This window comes from Schistocerca americana, chromosome 2 (assembly GCF_021461395.2).
Source record: "Schistocerca americana isolate TAMUIC-IGC-003095 chromosome 2, iqSchAmer2.1, whole genome shotgun sequence".
In the NCBI taxonomy this organism is placed as follows: Eukaryota; Metazoa; Arthropoda; class Insecta; order Orthoptera; family Acrididae; genus Schistocerca; species Schistocerca americana.
The window spans coordinates 386,156,989-386,170,090 of NC_060120.1; the positions used below are offsets into that span (position 1 = coordinate 386,156,989).

Here is a 13,102-nt window from a genome sequence, read left to right on the forward strand (position 1 = left end):
TTGCTATGATAGCATATTCTGCTAATGCTGTACTACAGAGTACGGGTGTTTTGTTTGAACCATGATCAGACATGGTAGTTTCAACAAGTAATACAAAACTTTTCCTCAAGTACAATCTGAGTGAAATTCAGCAACAGTTCAATTCTGTAAAGAAGCAAATTGACCTAATTTGTTCTGTTAAGGGTAATGATACAATTTTGGAAATGGGTACATCTTGGTATAGTAACTGGATCACAGCCAAAATGCAGGTAGTCTACATTTGCTAATTATGAACAAGAGATTTACTCTTTTTTAAAGCTTTTGCCACATAAAACTTTAATTAGGCATAAACGAGCCTGGTTTGATTCTGGAGGGAGTATCCTTCGAACTGTATTTGGTACTTTAACTAGTCTAGATCCACTGGAAGTTAAAGGCAAAATATTAGCTCTTGAACAACAGTCCAGTACAGATTCAACTAACCTCTCTAATGAAATTATCGTATTAAAGAGTATGCGAAGAACCATTACTAACCACACAGTTTTCATTGAACAGATTGTAAAGCAATTTATCTCACATTTGCATGTACTTTGTAAAGAAACGAATGCAAATATCCAAGAACTATTCCAAGTATTAAATGCCGTGAGTGCACACTTGGATTTAAACATTCTTTTGTTAAGGATTACTGATAGTTTATCAAATGCTAGAATTGTTGCTCTTAACTTAAAAACAGCCTTAGAAAGTAGTTCAAATGATTGTCTGAGCACCATACTACTACATCCAGAACAATTTTTACAGATCCTACTACCAATTGAACGAAAGCTAGATGCAACATATACCACGATTTACCCTGTTAACTCTTACAATTTATATGCTTACAATAAGTTAACCATCACACACTCCTTAATGACTGAAGATGAATTCACTGTTATTGTTTCTATTCCCATTGCTAGACCAAAGCATAATTTTGAAATGTATAAAATTTATACGTACCCTGTGCAATGGAGACAGGCAGGTATTCATGTAAAGTACGTACTGAATGAATGATTATCTGCTGATAAGCAAGGATCGAAGATATTTTGTGTCCCTAAATGAAAATGATTTGTGTATGTGTAATGTAGTCATAAGTTAATTTGCCCTGAATTGGCAGTATTCTTAGACTGTAGAGTGTACAGCTGTGAGAAAGAATTGTTTATGAATCATCGCCCAAGAGATGATTGCCCTAGAATTTTAACGCATCTTTATCATCCATTTCTTAAATGATGTTCTGAATGTATAACTTTCTCATTTCACTCCACCCTTGATGTCACATTTACATGTAAAAACTGTGATACACCTGAGCTACCCTTTACACTAAAATTGAACAATAGTGGATTAATCTTGAAGGCCACACATTGTGATTTATCATGTGAACTATTTGACATGCCTAGTGTGTTGCCAACTACATGTCTTGCAACTGGACATTTGCCATTAACTAGAATGTTATCTATCTATTACAATGATTCATACATACTAACATATGGAAAGCATTCCTTATCAAGTTTTTCTGAAGACAATAATTTGATTAATGACATCCATGAAAATGTAATCTCTTCAAATAATGAGTTAAATTTCATTGAAGCAGCAAATAGAATTAAGTCCTTCGATTCATCCAGTCAGTATTGTGTTTTTATTGCTTTTATTAATTTATCTTTTGTCAACAGCATTTGTCATGTATGAAACTGTCATCTTGAATTCTCTGTACCAAATGTTACTGTGTCTGCAAATTAAATACATATTGCAATGCCTTGTGATGCAACAAATGGTGAAATAGATTCATAACGCCCAGGAGGTCGTTTTGAGCCACCTATGGTTACTCTTTCTCTGGGGAGAGTGATGTAAGGGTCTACGGGTTGCACGCAGCTGTGCAGTACATTAACACGCGCTCACCAGCCTACCTGTCTGGAATGCTGACGATTCGCTTGGTCAGTAGACACGCGTCCGGCTGCACTGCGACTGGGAGTACACCACTGGCCGCCATCTGCAGCGGGTAGTATTAACTAGCACGGCCTCGGGCGCGAATATCTCTCTTTTTCTTAGTTCACCATGGAGCCTTTTGATACGACTGTAATTAGCTGGTGTTAGGATGTCAGACACAGTGACGATGGGTGTGCATAGCATGTGTGTTTTATAATCTGCCTTTGTTAATAAAACTGTTTAAACTTACTTCTTGTGTTTGCGTATTGCTGTACCTCAAGGACCCACCGCTTACAAATCCTGACAAAATATTTGTGTAATCATCATCCGGGGCAGCAACACAGACTAATCCTCTTACAATATTTAAAATCTTTCCAATTTTTGTTTTTCAATCCTTCCTGCCTGCCTTACCTTTTGTACTTATTGCAGTAACATTATTGCTTAGTTCTTCTTTTGTTTGTAGTTTTGTGTGTGTTTAGTAACATGAGCTGCAATTGAATTAACAGCTGGAACTGGAATTTAGATCCTCGCTGAAGGAAGCACTGTTAAAATGACAGTTATTCTAGGACAGTTGCTTTGCTTGCCCTGTATTACATTTTCTGTCTGAAATATATTTTCCTTTGGAACATTCAATAAGGGCAATCAATTAAGGCACAGAATAAAATAATCAAGTGTAGGCTTGGCACAACAAAGGTGCCAAACCTCACAACATATAGTGTGGCCAAAAAGTAATGAGGGCCTGTGTTCTGGATCACCCGTAATGGTAAAGATACAGTGAATCGAGTAATACTTTTCTTTAGTTGTAGTGAGATTGCATCATCTAAGAACATGCTTTAGCATTATGTCTGTAAGGAGAGGGGCTGAAGCCAGAAAAAAAGTTGGTTTGTATAGTGGTGCAGTAGGGAGACGTTACCGTGTGCCAAACAAAGATGTAAGTACATGGTTCAAAACTGAAAGCAAAGCACAACAGAGGAGGGTTGTTTAGGGTGCTCATCTAAACTGCACATGAAGGAGTAGGCGTGTATCAGTACTGTTATACATTAGTGAAGAGGTGACTTAAAGACATTTTCTGCAGGGAGATAGATCCTGAGAAAAGGGGTGTCGTCTTGTAGTGAGATTCATTAGACAGAGCACTGTCCAGCTGCCTATGCTTTTTATTATTACTCTTAAGAAATGATGCAAAACAAGTGCTGCAGCTGCAAATGTGCATAGGTACTAATTCATTGTACTGATTAAAATGTCTTAACCTTCAATTTTAAATCTTCTTAGAGTGAGGACAGTTAAGTCAAAGATTACAATAAAGGGAATGGATTACAGTGAACAGTAAAATATGTATGTCAACTGCTTCAAAATAGAAACAGGGAGAGACACTGATCAAGAATAGGTACACGTGAAATTAGTTCACATGAAGTTAGTAGAACACACATTGTCACATGGAGCCCTAGTAACTTTATAATGTTAAAGTTGGTATTTTAAATAAAACAAAATCAATGAGCTTAATTTTGAGCATACGTTCATTTTGTATTCTTTTGCTACAAATATATTACAGTGATAAATAAGTCATTTCTTTACATCAGGAATAACATACAGTATCTACTTAGACAAATATACTGATATAAAAGGTATTCAGTACAAATTAATAAATAAGATGGAAAACTGTCAGTGTAGGTTGTTACCTGCTACACTGTCTAAATATCAAAGCCATATGACAAGACATTACAAATATATTTCATGGAAATATTAAGATAATTTTTGTTGTGTAACTTTGACATTAACAGTTCATAGTGAAACCCATTTATTGCTGGCAACAGTAACAAAATAGTAATTTCATGGAGTCTCTTTTTTTTTATGTTCTGTGAATCTGGGACAATGAAAGTCAAACAAGACAGTCTTTCAAGAATGAAAAATAAACAGTCAATTTTTCTTGTACATAAAGCACATTTTACATTACTGTTTTGGAACATGTTAAAAGATTAAATTTAGCACACAGCTAATAAAACATAGAAGGTATCAAATCTGGAATGCTATTTCAGAATGCAGTAGTACAAGCATACTCTTACATCTCAGAAGATTACAGAAATGGGAGCTTTATCACTGAGAGTGATATTTAGCCCTTTTGTGATATTTAAATGCATGTTCTGGTAAAGTGTAATTTTTCCACTCCCTTCTGTTGTAAATATACATCACTATCATTTAATACTTAGTTGTTAACATAATGCTGATGCCTCACTTACATACTAACAGTCCTTATTTTATTTTTAGTAATATTTTCTACATTTTACTGTAAAGACTTAGCACTTAATGTCTTACAGCAGGGCTGTTTAAAAGGGAGAGTGCTTCATATGTGAAATAGTTTACACCCTAAACTGAAAAATAGTTCAAACAAATGAATATTAGTTTAAAATTGCTAACATTTTCAAAATTGCAAACTTTTTAAATAATGAAACAAATTTTGAATATCCACACAGTTTCAAATAAGTTAGCACATGTCATTGTGGTAACATTATGTTCAAAGACAATATGTTGTCATCACGTCAAGCTGTAACACTGCTGTGTGAATATGCAATTAAAAGACTAGAAGAAATTAAAAATTTCTGTATCCTACAGTGACATAACTAAATTTCACAAGTATAAAATATATCCCAATAAGTTCAGAGGAAGTCCATCATCTCCCTCAAATACAGCTAGTGCTTCAATGCTTCTCAAATCACAAGTCTTGACAGTATAATAAGTAAGTCACACATACTATTGTTTTTTGGGTATGTACAGGCTTTGGAAAACCATTAAAAATTGATGCTTTGTTACACTTTAATATACAGTTTCAATTTAACATTTACTCTCATAATACACTTATATAAAAGACAGTGCAAAGTATAAAAATGCCCTTTTTAATTAGAGCACACGATATAAAAACTGCCAACTATTTCACTATATGCCTGAAATAAATCATTAGTTACTCAACAGCTTTCTTCCACAAAAGCCACACAATATGTGGATCTGTAGAAATTTGGTCACCGTCTGCACATTGTAAATCTGATCATTTACCCTGTAATGTATGTTTGTAACTATAGTCAAATTTTAAGGATACTATTTAGCACACTTCAACCTGACCAGCGCACAGCACACATGGAGTATTTAGTGGCATCTGCAGAGAAATGAAAATCTGGTTTAGTCTAATTAGCATCAACACACATTCTTATGGAACATATGGTAATGGCAGTGTTCATTTGATATCCATAGTGAAAATTTACTGTCATTACTTTGTGTACAAATATATTTTTGCATGATTCTACTGCTCCATTAAGTGAATAGTTATATGTGAAACATGCTTCACAATTTCAGTAAATGTCAGTGGTTTGTGCTACATGGAATTGAGATCTGTATCCAATGAATGAATGGTCTACAACCCCTATTCATTACATCAAGAATTATAAACACACATATCCCTACTTTATGCGAGGGCATTTCTTCCAAATACAACTTTATAGCCTGGGTTGACCACTTGCAAATACTGACAAATAAAACATATATTCCTATTCACATTTTAAAAATGTGTGTGTGAATGACAATGTTGTATTTTTTTATTTGTGCTGGTAATTTTTTTTTCCAACCAAAATTTCCAGGTAGTTTAATTTACTACAATTTCTCAGATACCATGAAGTGTGTCATTGGATGGTTATGCATTTTATTCCTACATTCCAAAACGCTAGAGAAGGAAAAAAATATCTTCTGCCAATAGTAGTAGTAGTATTTGTTAATCTAATTACATATTCCCAGACATTTTATCCAGGAAAGTCATGTGCATCCCTCAGATCATTGTGACAGATACAATTTATCTCATATAAAAGTTCTTACATTTGGTGTATACTTCACAATACAAATAATTTGAATATGCTAATCAGCCAAGTAGCAATATTGCATAAACACATAAATACCTTTGCTTAAGAATCATTAAGTTAATATTAAGGGAAATTTATATCCCCCAGTACACCAGATTAAAATAGTTGGTGACTAGTATTCCCATTTGGTTGCATTCTCGTAGTCTGATTCCCCAAGACGAAATGCTCCATTTTTGCCAGCAACAAGGTATTCACCACTAGTGCTTTTTATACAAACATGTGTTGGATCACGGAGTTCAATGAAGAAACCTTCTGGTGCATCTGAATCAGCAGTTACAGATTCACCATCTACATGCCAGTATTTTCCATTCTGACCTGAAACACAAGTTCATCAAATGTTACTTATTGTTTTATTGGGTCTGGAATGGCATATTTGTCATTGCCTTCCTACTGGAAAAAAATCAATACTAAATAATTTACACAATCATATTCCTCAGTGAAGGTGTGATCCAATGAATACAGTCATATTGCATGTTTTGTATTCTAGAGAATGATTACCTTTAAAGAAAACAACACCCTTTTCGCTTCGTTCAACCAGTATAGTCTCATATGAAGCTTTGTTGCATTCTAGTTTTGGAGATGAGTTGCTCTTGTAGCCAACAAAACCTTGCTCACATTTCAAGACAAGTATCGGCCTGTAAGAAAAACCAAAATTAATTCTAACTCTTATCACAGAAGGCACAGATTTTCTTTGTGGTGAGTTTGCCAACTTATGTGGCAGCTCATGGTACCACTGCAGAAACCAGAGCAACTAGTATCTGTTGTCAGGAGGATATATATTTGGTTAATTCACACATAAAGCATCAAATATTTCCCATTTATAGTTTCCAAGACATAAAAATACTTTATTTAGAAAAACTGTTCTACCAGAATTAGCACACAACAGATTTTCACTTTACTGTTCTGAGGAGAAATATGAAATGGACAGTTGCAAGTAAGAGTAATGACACTGCAGTAATTGTAAAGATATTTAATGTTCAGCCGAGGTTCACTGGTATGCAGATATATTACAGTTTTTACTTCACTGCCCCTAAGTGCAGCAGTATTAGACAAAGTGTCTTCAGAGCACCCCAAATCTTTTCCTAGAAAATGCAGTGGGTGTCCAACAGTTTTCTGTCAATACATCAACCAAACCCACATTACCATGGAAAGTAGGCTCTCGAATACCACCTCCTTAGTTAATATCATACTACTACTACTACTACTACTACTAGATAAAGTGAGGATTAATTTACTTTAAATACAGTACTTCTCCAAAGCTTTACCAAGCAGTCACTGGCTAAAATTCTGTGTGGCTTTTCAGAACATTTTGTGCTTCTAACACATCTGGAGCACAATTATGGAATACATACTGTATTGTTAATACTGAATAAATTACGGCAACAACTCTTCAATACATGATACTTGGAAGCTCTCTTCCAGTACTCATGAACACACACAGAGTAGCTCTGTTGACAGTCTTACATTCTTTATTTCTTCAATTGCGCATTAGACATCCAAAGTGTGTCCATTTTTAAATTGTTGTTTTGTACAGTCCTTGAGTTTTAATTAAAGAATCCAAAATGACTTATGAACAAAGAAAAACTTGTAGTGACTACAGATCAGAAATATGTGCTGTAATGTGACTGGATTCTGGGGTAGCAGCAAAAACTGTTGCTTTGGAGTTAGGAATAGGGAAAAGTACTGCTGGAGACTGGAAGAAAAATCAGATGGAAACTGAAAGCTGCTATGCTTCCCAAGCTAGTGAAAGTAGAATTAAAGAAAGGCAACGTTGAAAGGCAAGCATACAGAAGTTGAGGAACTTTTATTTTTCTGGCATGAACATTTAAGAGGAAAAGGCTTGCCTATAACTGTGCCAATATTGAAGCAAAATGTATTGCAGTTTCAATGGGGAATAGAAGATTCAGAATTTACTGCCAGTGATGGATGGTTGGATTGGTGGAGAAATTATTTAGTTTTCACCAGATTACCATTAGCAGAGAGGCTTTATCTGCTGACACACTGTGGCATTGTTTAAAGACACTCTTTTGAAGTTAATTGATGACAAAGGAATTTCTGGTGAACAGTTCTACAATTGCGATGAGAGTGGCTTAAATTGGAAGGTGCTTCCTACAAAGAACGCTCGCTTCAAAAAAGGAAGCTGCAGTACCCAGATACAAGAAAAGTAAGGTACAAGTTACCATATTGGCTTCCGATAATGCAACCACAAGCTTATGCTTACAGTATTAGGGAAATCACAGAAACCAAGAGCTTTCAAAAACCTGAAAAATCAGGAATCATTCCACAAACTTACATTCATCAAAAGCATAGATGAATTCAGAAATCTTTAAAACCTGACTCGAAAATGAATTCATACCAGCTGTAGATAAATATCAGAAAGACCTCCACAACCTCCTATTGACTAACTCAAAGATGGAGATACCAAAGCATTATTTTTACCACCAAATGTGACTGCTCTTTGTCAGCAGTTGACCAGGGCATCCTTGAAATGCTAAAGTAGTAGTATTAGTGCCATCTTTTCAGTTCACTGGTATCAGCAATTGACAATAATGAAGACTGTGTAACCACTCTGAAGAGGATTGACTTGCTAGATGTCGTAATGTGGTTAGCCGAAGCTTGGGAATAGATTCTGAACCACTTATAGGGTCTTCAAAAATTTTTTTATTCCATGGAAGTGGACATTTTAATATTGGAACTGAAATGATGATCTCTGCACCAGCATCCTCACTGCCCAGTAAATTTTTGAGGAACAAGACGAGGACGACACAGAATAGATGGCAAATGTTGAAGTTGGTGACCTAAGTGGCAACAATATTATGGAAATGGTGACGCAGGGGAAGTAACCAAGAGGAGAAGACAAACTTAGATACAGGATAATTCTCGTCTCACATTTGAAAATGTTCAAGAATATTGACACAGCTGATGTCCTCTGTTGGTGTAAGCGAATGGATACTGCAGCGTGGAAGAGGGCTAAAGGAGGGCAGGAGTTATCTATCAAAGACTTTTTTAAAACCTCAAACCTGTGTTCCCTGCCAGGTATTGTCCATTTCCATGTGTGCCAAAAAAAAATGAAGGGTAATGTCATGCTGTTGCAGCCTATCTTGGGGCTTCATTTCATGCACATTCTGAATCTTGTAGGGACACCAGTGTAAAATGCACAACTGTTGACTAGGGGAGAGAGAATTCCTGTGACACAGTTCAAGTGCTGGCTGCAGAATCTGAGGCATGTACTGCACCATCAGCTATAGCTACAGCAACAACTGCCATGGGAATGGGCCACCTTCCTCTCCCTGATGCACTACCTAATTCCAAATTGCTCTGTAATTCTGTGATCAGTTCTCTTATCCTCCTTACACAGAAAACTGAACTGTGCTCTTAATGATATGGAAGACCAATTGCTGTGCAAAGGATTTATGATAAATATTAGCTAGGAAAATAGCTAATTCCAAATTGTATTCAATATCAGTTTCAATGAGGATTCTGCCTGGGGCTACTTATTTATTCACTTTGAGTAGTGCACCTGGCAATGAGGGCAACACTATGTCATGTTGACTGCAGTGACAGACAGAGGAAACTACTCAGTCAGAATGGAAAATTGTGCATTATTCCTTTTTGTGAAGATGGTATACATATGAGTAAGCAACAAAGGCATTTTTAGATGACTGAAAACACTGAAGAAATAAGTTATCGATTTAAAACAATTTGTTCATGTGCATACATTAATTCTAAATGGATTATTTCATTCTTGCTACTTCAAGCCTTGTTCTGTTGTGTGCATGGAGTTCTATTTATTGAGCGTATTAGACTCAACTGACCATGTTGTTCACTCCAACAACACTAAGTTGCTAATGTGCCAATATCAAATCACATTCGCTTCAGTTTACCTTGTTGGGCTGTACACACTGTAGAATAATAATCATAACAACAAACGTACTGCCACACACCTTTGTTAATACAATGCTGCATTTGTGCAGAAAGAAAAAGGTCATGATTATGCTAATTAATCTATTTACACAAGTAATAATTTTAATTGCACTATTAACACAGTTACTGTAATGTAAGCTGAGAATTTGAGCTTACCTGTTTATAAGGTAAAAGAAATATTTAGCAGTGTCATCAACAGCATCACTGTTGGCATAGAGGTGCCCCGAACGCTTTGTTGTAATGAATTTACCATTATTAGCTCTGAAACCAACTGATCCATCTCCTTGCCATACTAAATCAAAAAGCGCATTAGAGGACCTGAAATGAGGAAGGACAAAGCACATATTATACCTTGTTTCTCATACAGATCATAATATAAATTGAGCTAAACATGTTTAGTCCTTTCACGTATCATAAAAGCTGTTGTTAATGTAACTTCTGGAGTACCCCATTTGATCATATATGTTATCTGAACATCAGAGCACATATGTACATTTATTATTGAAAGTAGTTACAACTATGAAACAGTTTGTCATGTTTGATGCTGCTCAATAATGGAAAACAAGTCATTTTATTATTATCATTATTACTTAGGAGATTTGTATCAAAAGGAAAATCGATTCAAGAAAACTATAAAAAGTACGAGACAGAATTGCTGGCCAACACTTATCTTCAGCAAGCAAAATAGTTATTACTGACACACACAAAAGAAAACTTTCCACACTTTCAAAACTCATTTTCCTTCATACTCAAAGTGGCTGGAACCTGGCTTTCCTATTTCACCTTCCCCAACTTATACCTTTCTCTCCTTGAGGAAGAACTAATAGTTCTGAATGTTAGGACGGTGTTGTGTACATCTATTGCCAGTAATAAATATTTTCCATCCTGAAAGTGATACTGGCCGACATTTCTGCCTACCAATTACTTCAGACAGTCCACTTCAATGACAGGTTCTGTGATCTGAAAACTAGCAACAAATGAGATTATCAAAAACATTAAAGTTCAATCTTTGCTTGTCATTTTACAACTCTAGAGCAGTAACTCAGTGTCAAATGCCGAAGTATGTCTTTTCTCCTCTCTTGCACTTGTATATCATCTAATTTTGTGTGTTATATGTGAATTTCAGTACTTCATAGATAGTTCATTATTGCAATTAGTATGAAGGTACTTCGACATTTTGAAAAAATAATTTAGCTATGAAAAGGTCAGTGATGAGAAAATTGTCATACTCTCAAAGCCAAATGTACTTGTCCTCTTAAGACATGATTAAGCAAACATATCTCGCATCTCTTTACAAGTTTTCTCAATGTATCTCTGAATCCTTGGAAGTACTGTACTGAATCTTGTTAGTGATTTGCTGTCCACACTGGATGTTCTAAACATCCAGCATTCATTTTATTCTTTCCAGTTTGATGATGATCTTTATATTTTCATCAGTACCTCTATTACAGAAAGTGGGCTCCTTAGGAAGCATATTGAGTAAACAAATTTTTTTTCCTACTATGGTTCTAAAATTTGTGTGTTTAATGTATAATTACACACTTATTACCTTTCAAGAGTTATGTAGTGCAAAATAAGAAAGGTTAAGTGTAATTACACTCTGCCTTTCTTCAAGTGCAGCGTTTTGCTACTTTGAAATATTTCTTTTAACCAAAAAAAAACCTAAATATTGCATTAGGGTATCTTTTAAGAATTTAAAAGATAAGGAAAGCCAATATGACATTCAAACAACTATATCAGATGTCTTCTAAAGTGTGGATGATAATTCTAATAGCTTCTTCGAAAATATGATCATTCATCCTCAAAAATATCCCTATGTTGTGACAGAGTCCTTTCTCCATTCCTCCAGCAGTGTTTCTGTTTAATAGAGAGAGAGAGAGAGAGAGAGAGTAGCAGAACTGATGGCAGGTTATGAGTTGTGCCTAGATAGCTCAGTTGGTATGATTATTTCTTCTGAATGACAAAATTTTGGATCTGAGTTGTGATGACACACAGTTTTAATCTGTTAGAAAAGGTTAAAACAACACAAATTCTTCAGCAGAGTGGAAAATTCATTCTATAAAGAGTGGTAATTGTGTCTACTTCAGTTCAAATGCCCCTTTGCCCTATCACAGCCCACCCAACTACATGGGAGCTGATTCACAAAAAAGCATAAGGCAGAAGAAATGAGGAAGTTGCAGTTGTTTGTGTAAAGGAATATATGACAGAACAGTGATTTATTTCAGAAATTTAACTTTCCACCATTAGGTAAAGAATGAATAATCTCTTAAAATTTTTTCACTTTATGAATGAAGCATTTAACTTCACTTCACTTGCTCCCATCTACGTTGTTGTTGTTGTCCTCAGTCAAGAGACTGGTTTCATGCAACTCTCCATGCTACTCTATCCTGTGCAAGCTGCTTCATCTGCGAGTAACTACGGCAACCTACATTCTTCTGAATCTGCTTAGTGTATTCATCTCTCGGTCTTCCTCTACGATTTTTACCATCCATGCTTCCCTCCAGTACTAACTTGGTGATCCCTTGATGCCTCAGAACGTGTCCTACCAACCCATCCCTTCTTTTAGTCAGGTTGTGCCACAATTTCCTCTTCTCCCCAATTCTATTCAGTACTTCCGCATTAGTTACATGATCTACCCATCTAATCTTCAGCATTTTTTTGTGGCACCACATTTCGAAAGCTTCACTTCTCTTCTTGTCTAAACTATGGTATTTATCATCCATGTTTCGCTTCCATACATGGCTAAACTTCATACAAATACTTACAGAAACAACTTCCTGACACTATACTTGACGATAACAAATTCCTCTTGTTCAGAAACACTTTCCTTGCCATAGCCAGTCTACATTTTATATCCTCTCTACTTCAACCATCATCAGTTATTTTGCTGCTCAGATAGCAAAACTCATCTACTACTTAAGTGTCATTTCCTAACCTAATTCCCTCAGCATTATCTGATTTAATTCAACTACATTCCATTCTCCTTGTCTTGCTTTTGTTGATGTTCATCTTATATCCTCCTTTCAAGACACTGCCCATTTCATCCAGTTCCTTTGCTGTTTCAGACAGACTTGAAGAAGGTGTGTTTCCGAAGAAACTGAAACTTGCTTTAGTTAAACCTTTATATAAAAAAGGGGAAAGAAAACAACCACAGAACTACAGACCAGTTGCCTTAACGTCAGTGTTTGGTAAATTAATTGAAAAAATAATGCTAGAAATCCTAATTGAGCACTATAATTTGAGTAACTTAATAGGAGATTTCCAACACGGCTTTAGAAGTGGTCGGAGCACCATATCTGCAGCAGTACAGTTTGTACACTGTCTGATGGAGAAAATAAATGAGGGAT

The 13,102-nt window shown here is 35.6% G+C and overlaps 1 protein-coding gene across 1 annotated transcript in view; it reads right to left on the minus strand.

Annotated features, from left to right (window-relative positions):
• Positions 1-3,428: 3,428 nt before the first annotated feature.
• Positions 3,429-13,102, minus strand: part of LOC124595016 (protein singed) — a 329,423-nt gene continuing 319,749 nt past the window's right edge. The window contains exons 6-8 of the mRNA XM_047133566.1: positions 9,912-10,073; positions 6,330-6,466; positions 3,429-6,146 (exon numbers count right to left, since the gene is read on the minus strand). Of these exons, the coding sequence (XP_046989522.1) occupies positions 5,944-6,146; positions 6,330-6,466; positions 9,912-10,073 (502 nt within the window). The 3' untranslated portion in view covers positions 3,429-5,943. The remainder of the gene's footprint in view (positions 6,147-6,329; positions 6,467-9,911; positions 10,074-13,102) is intronic.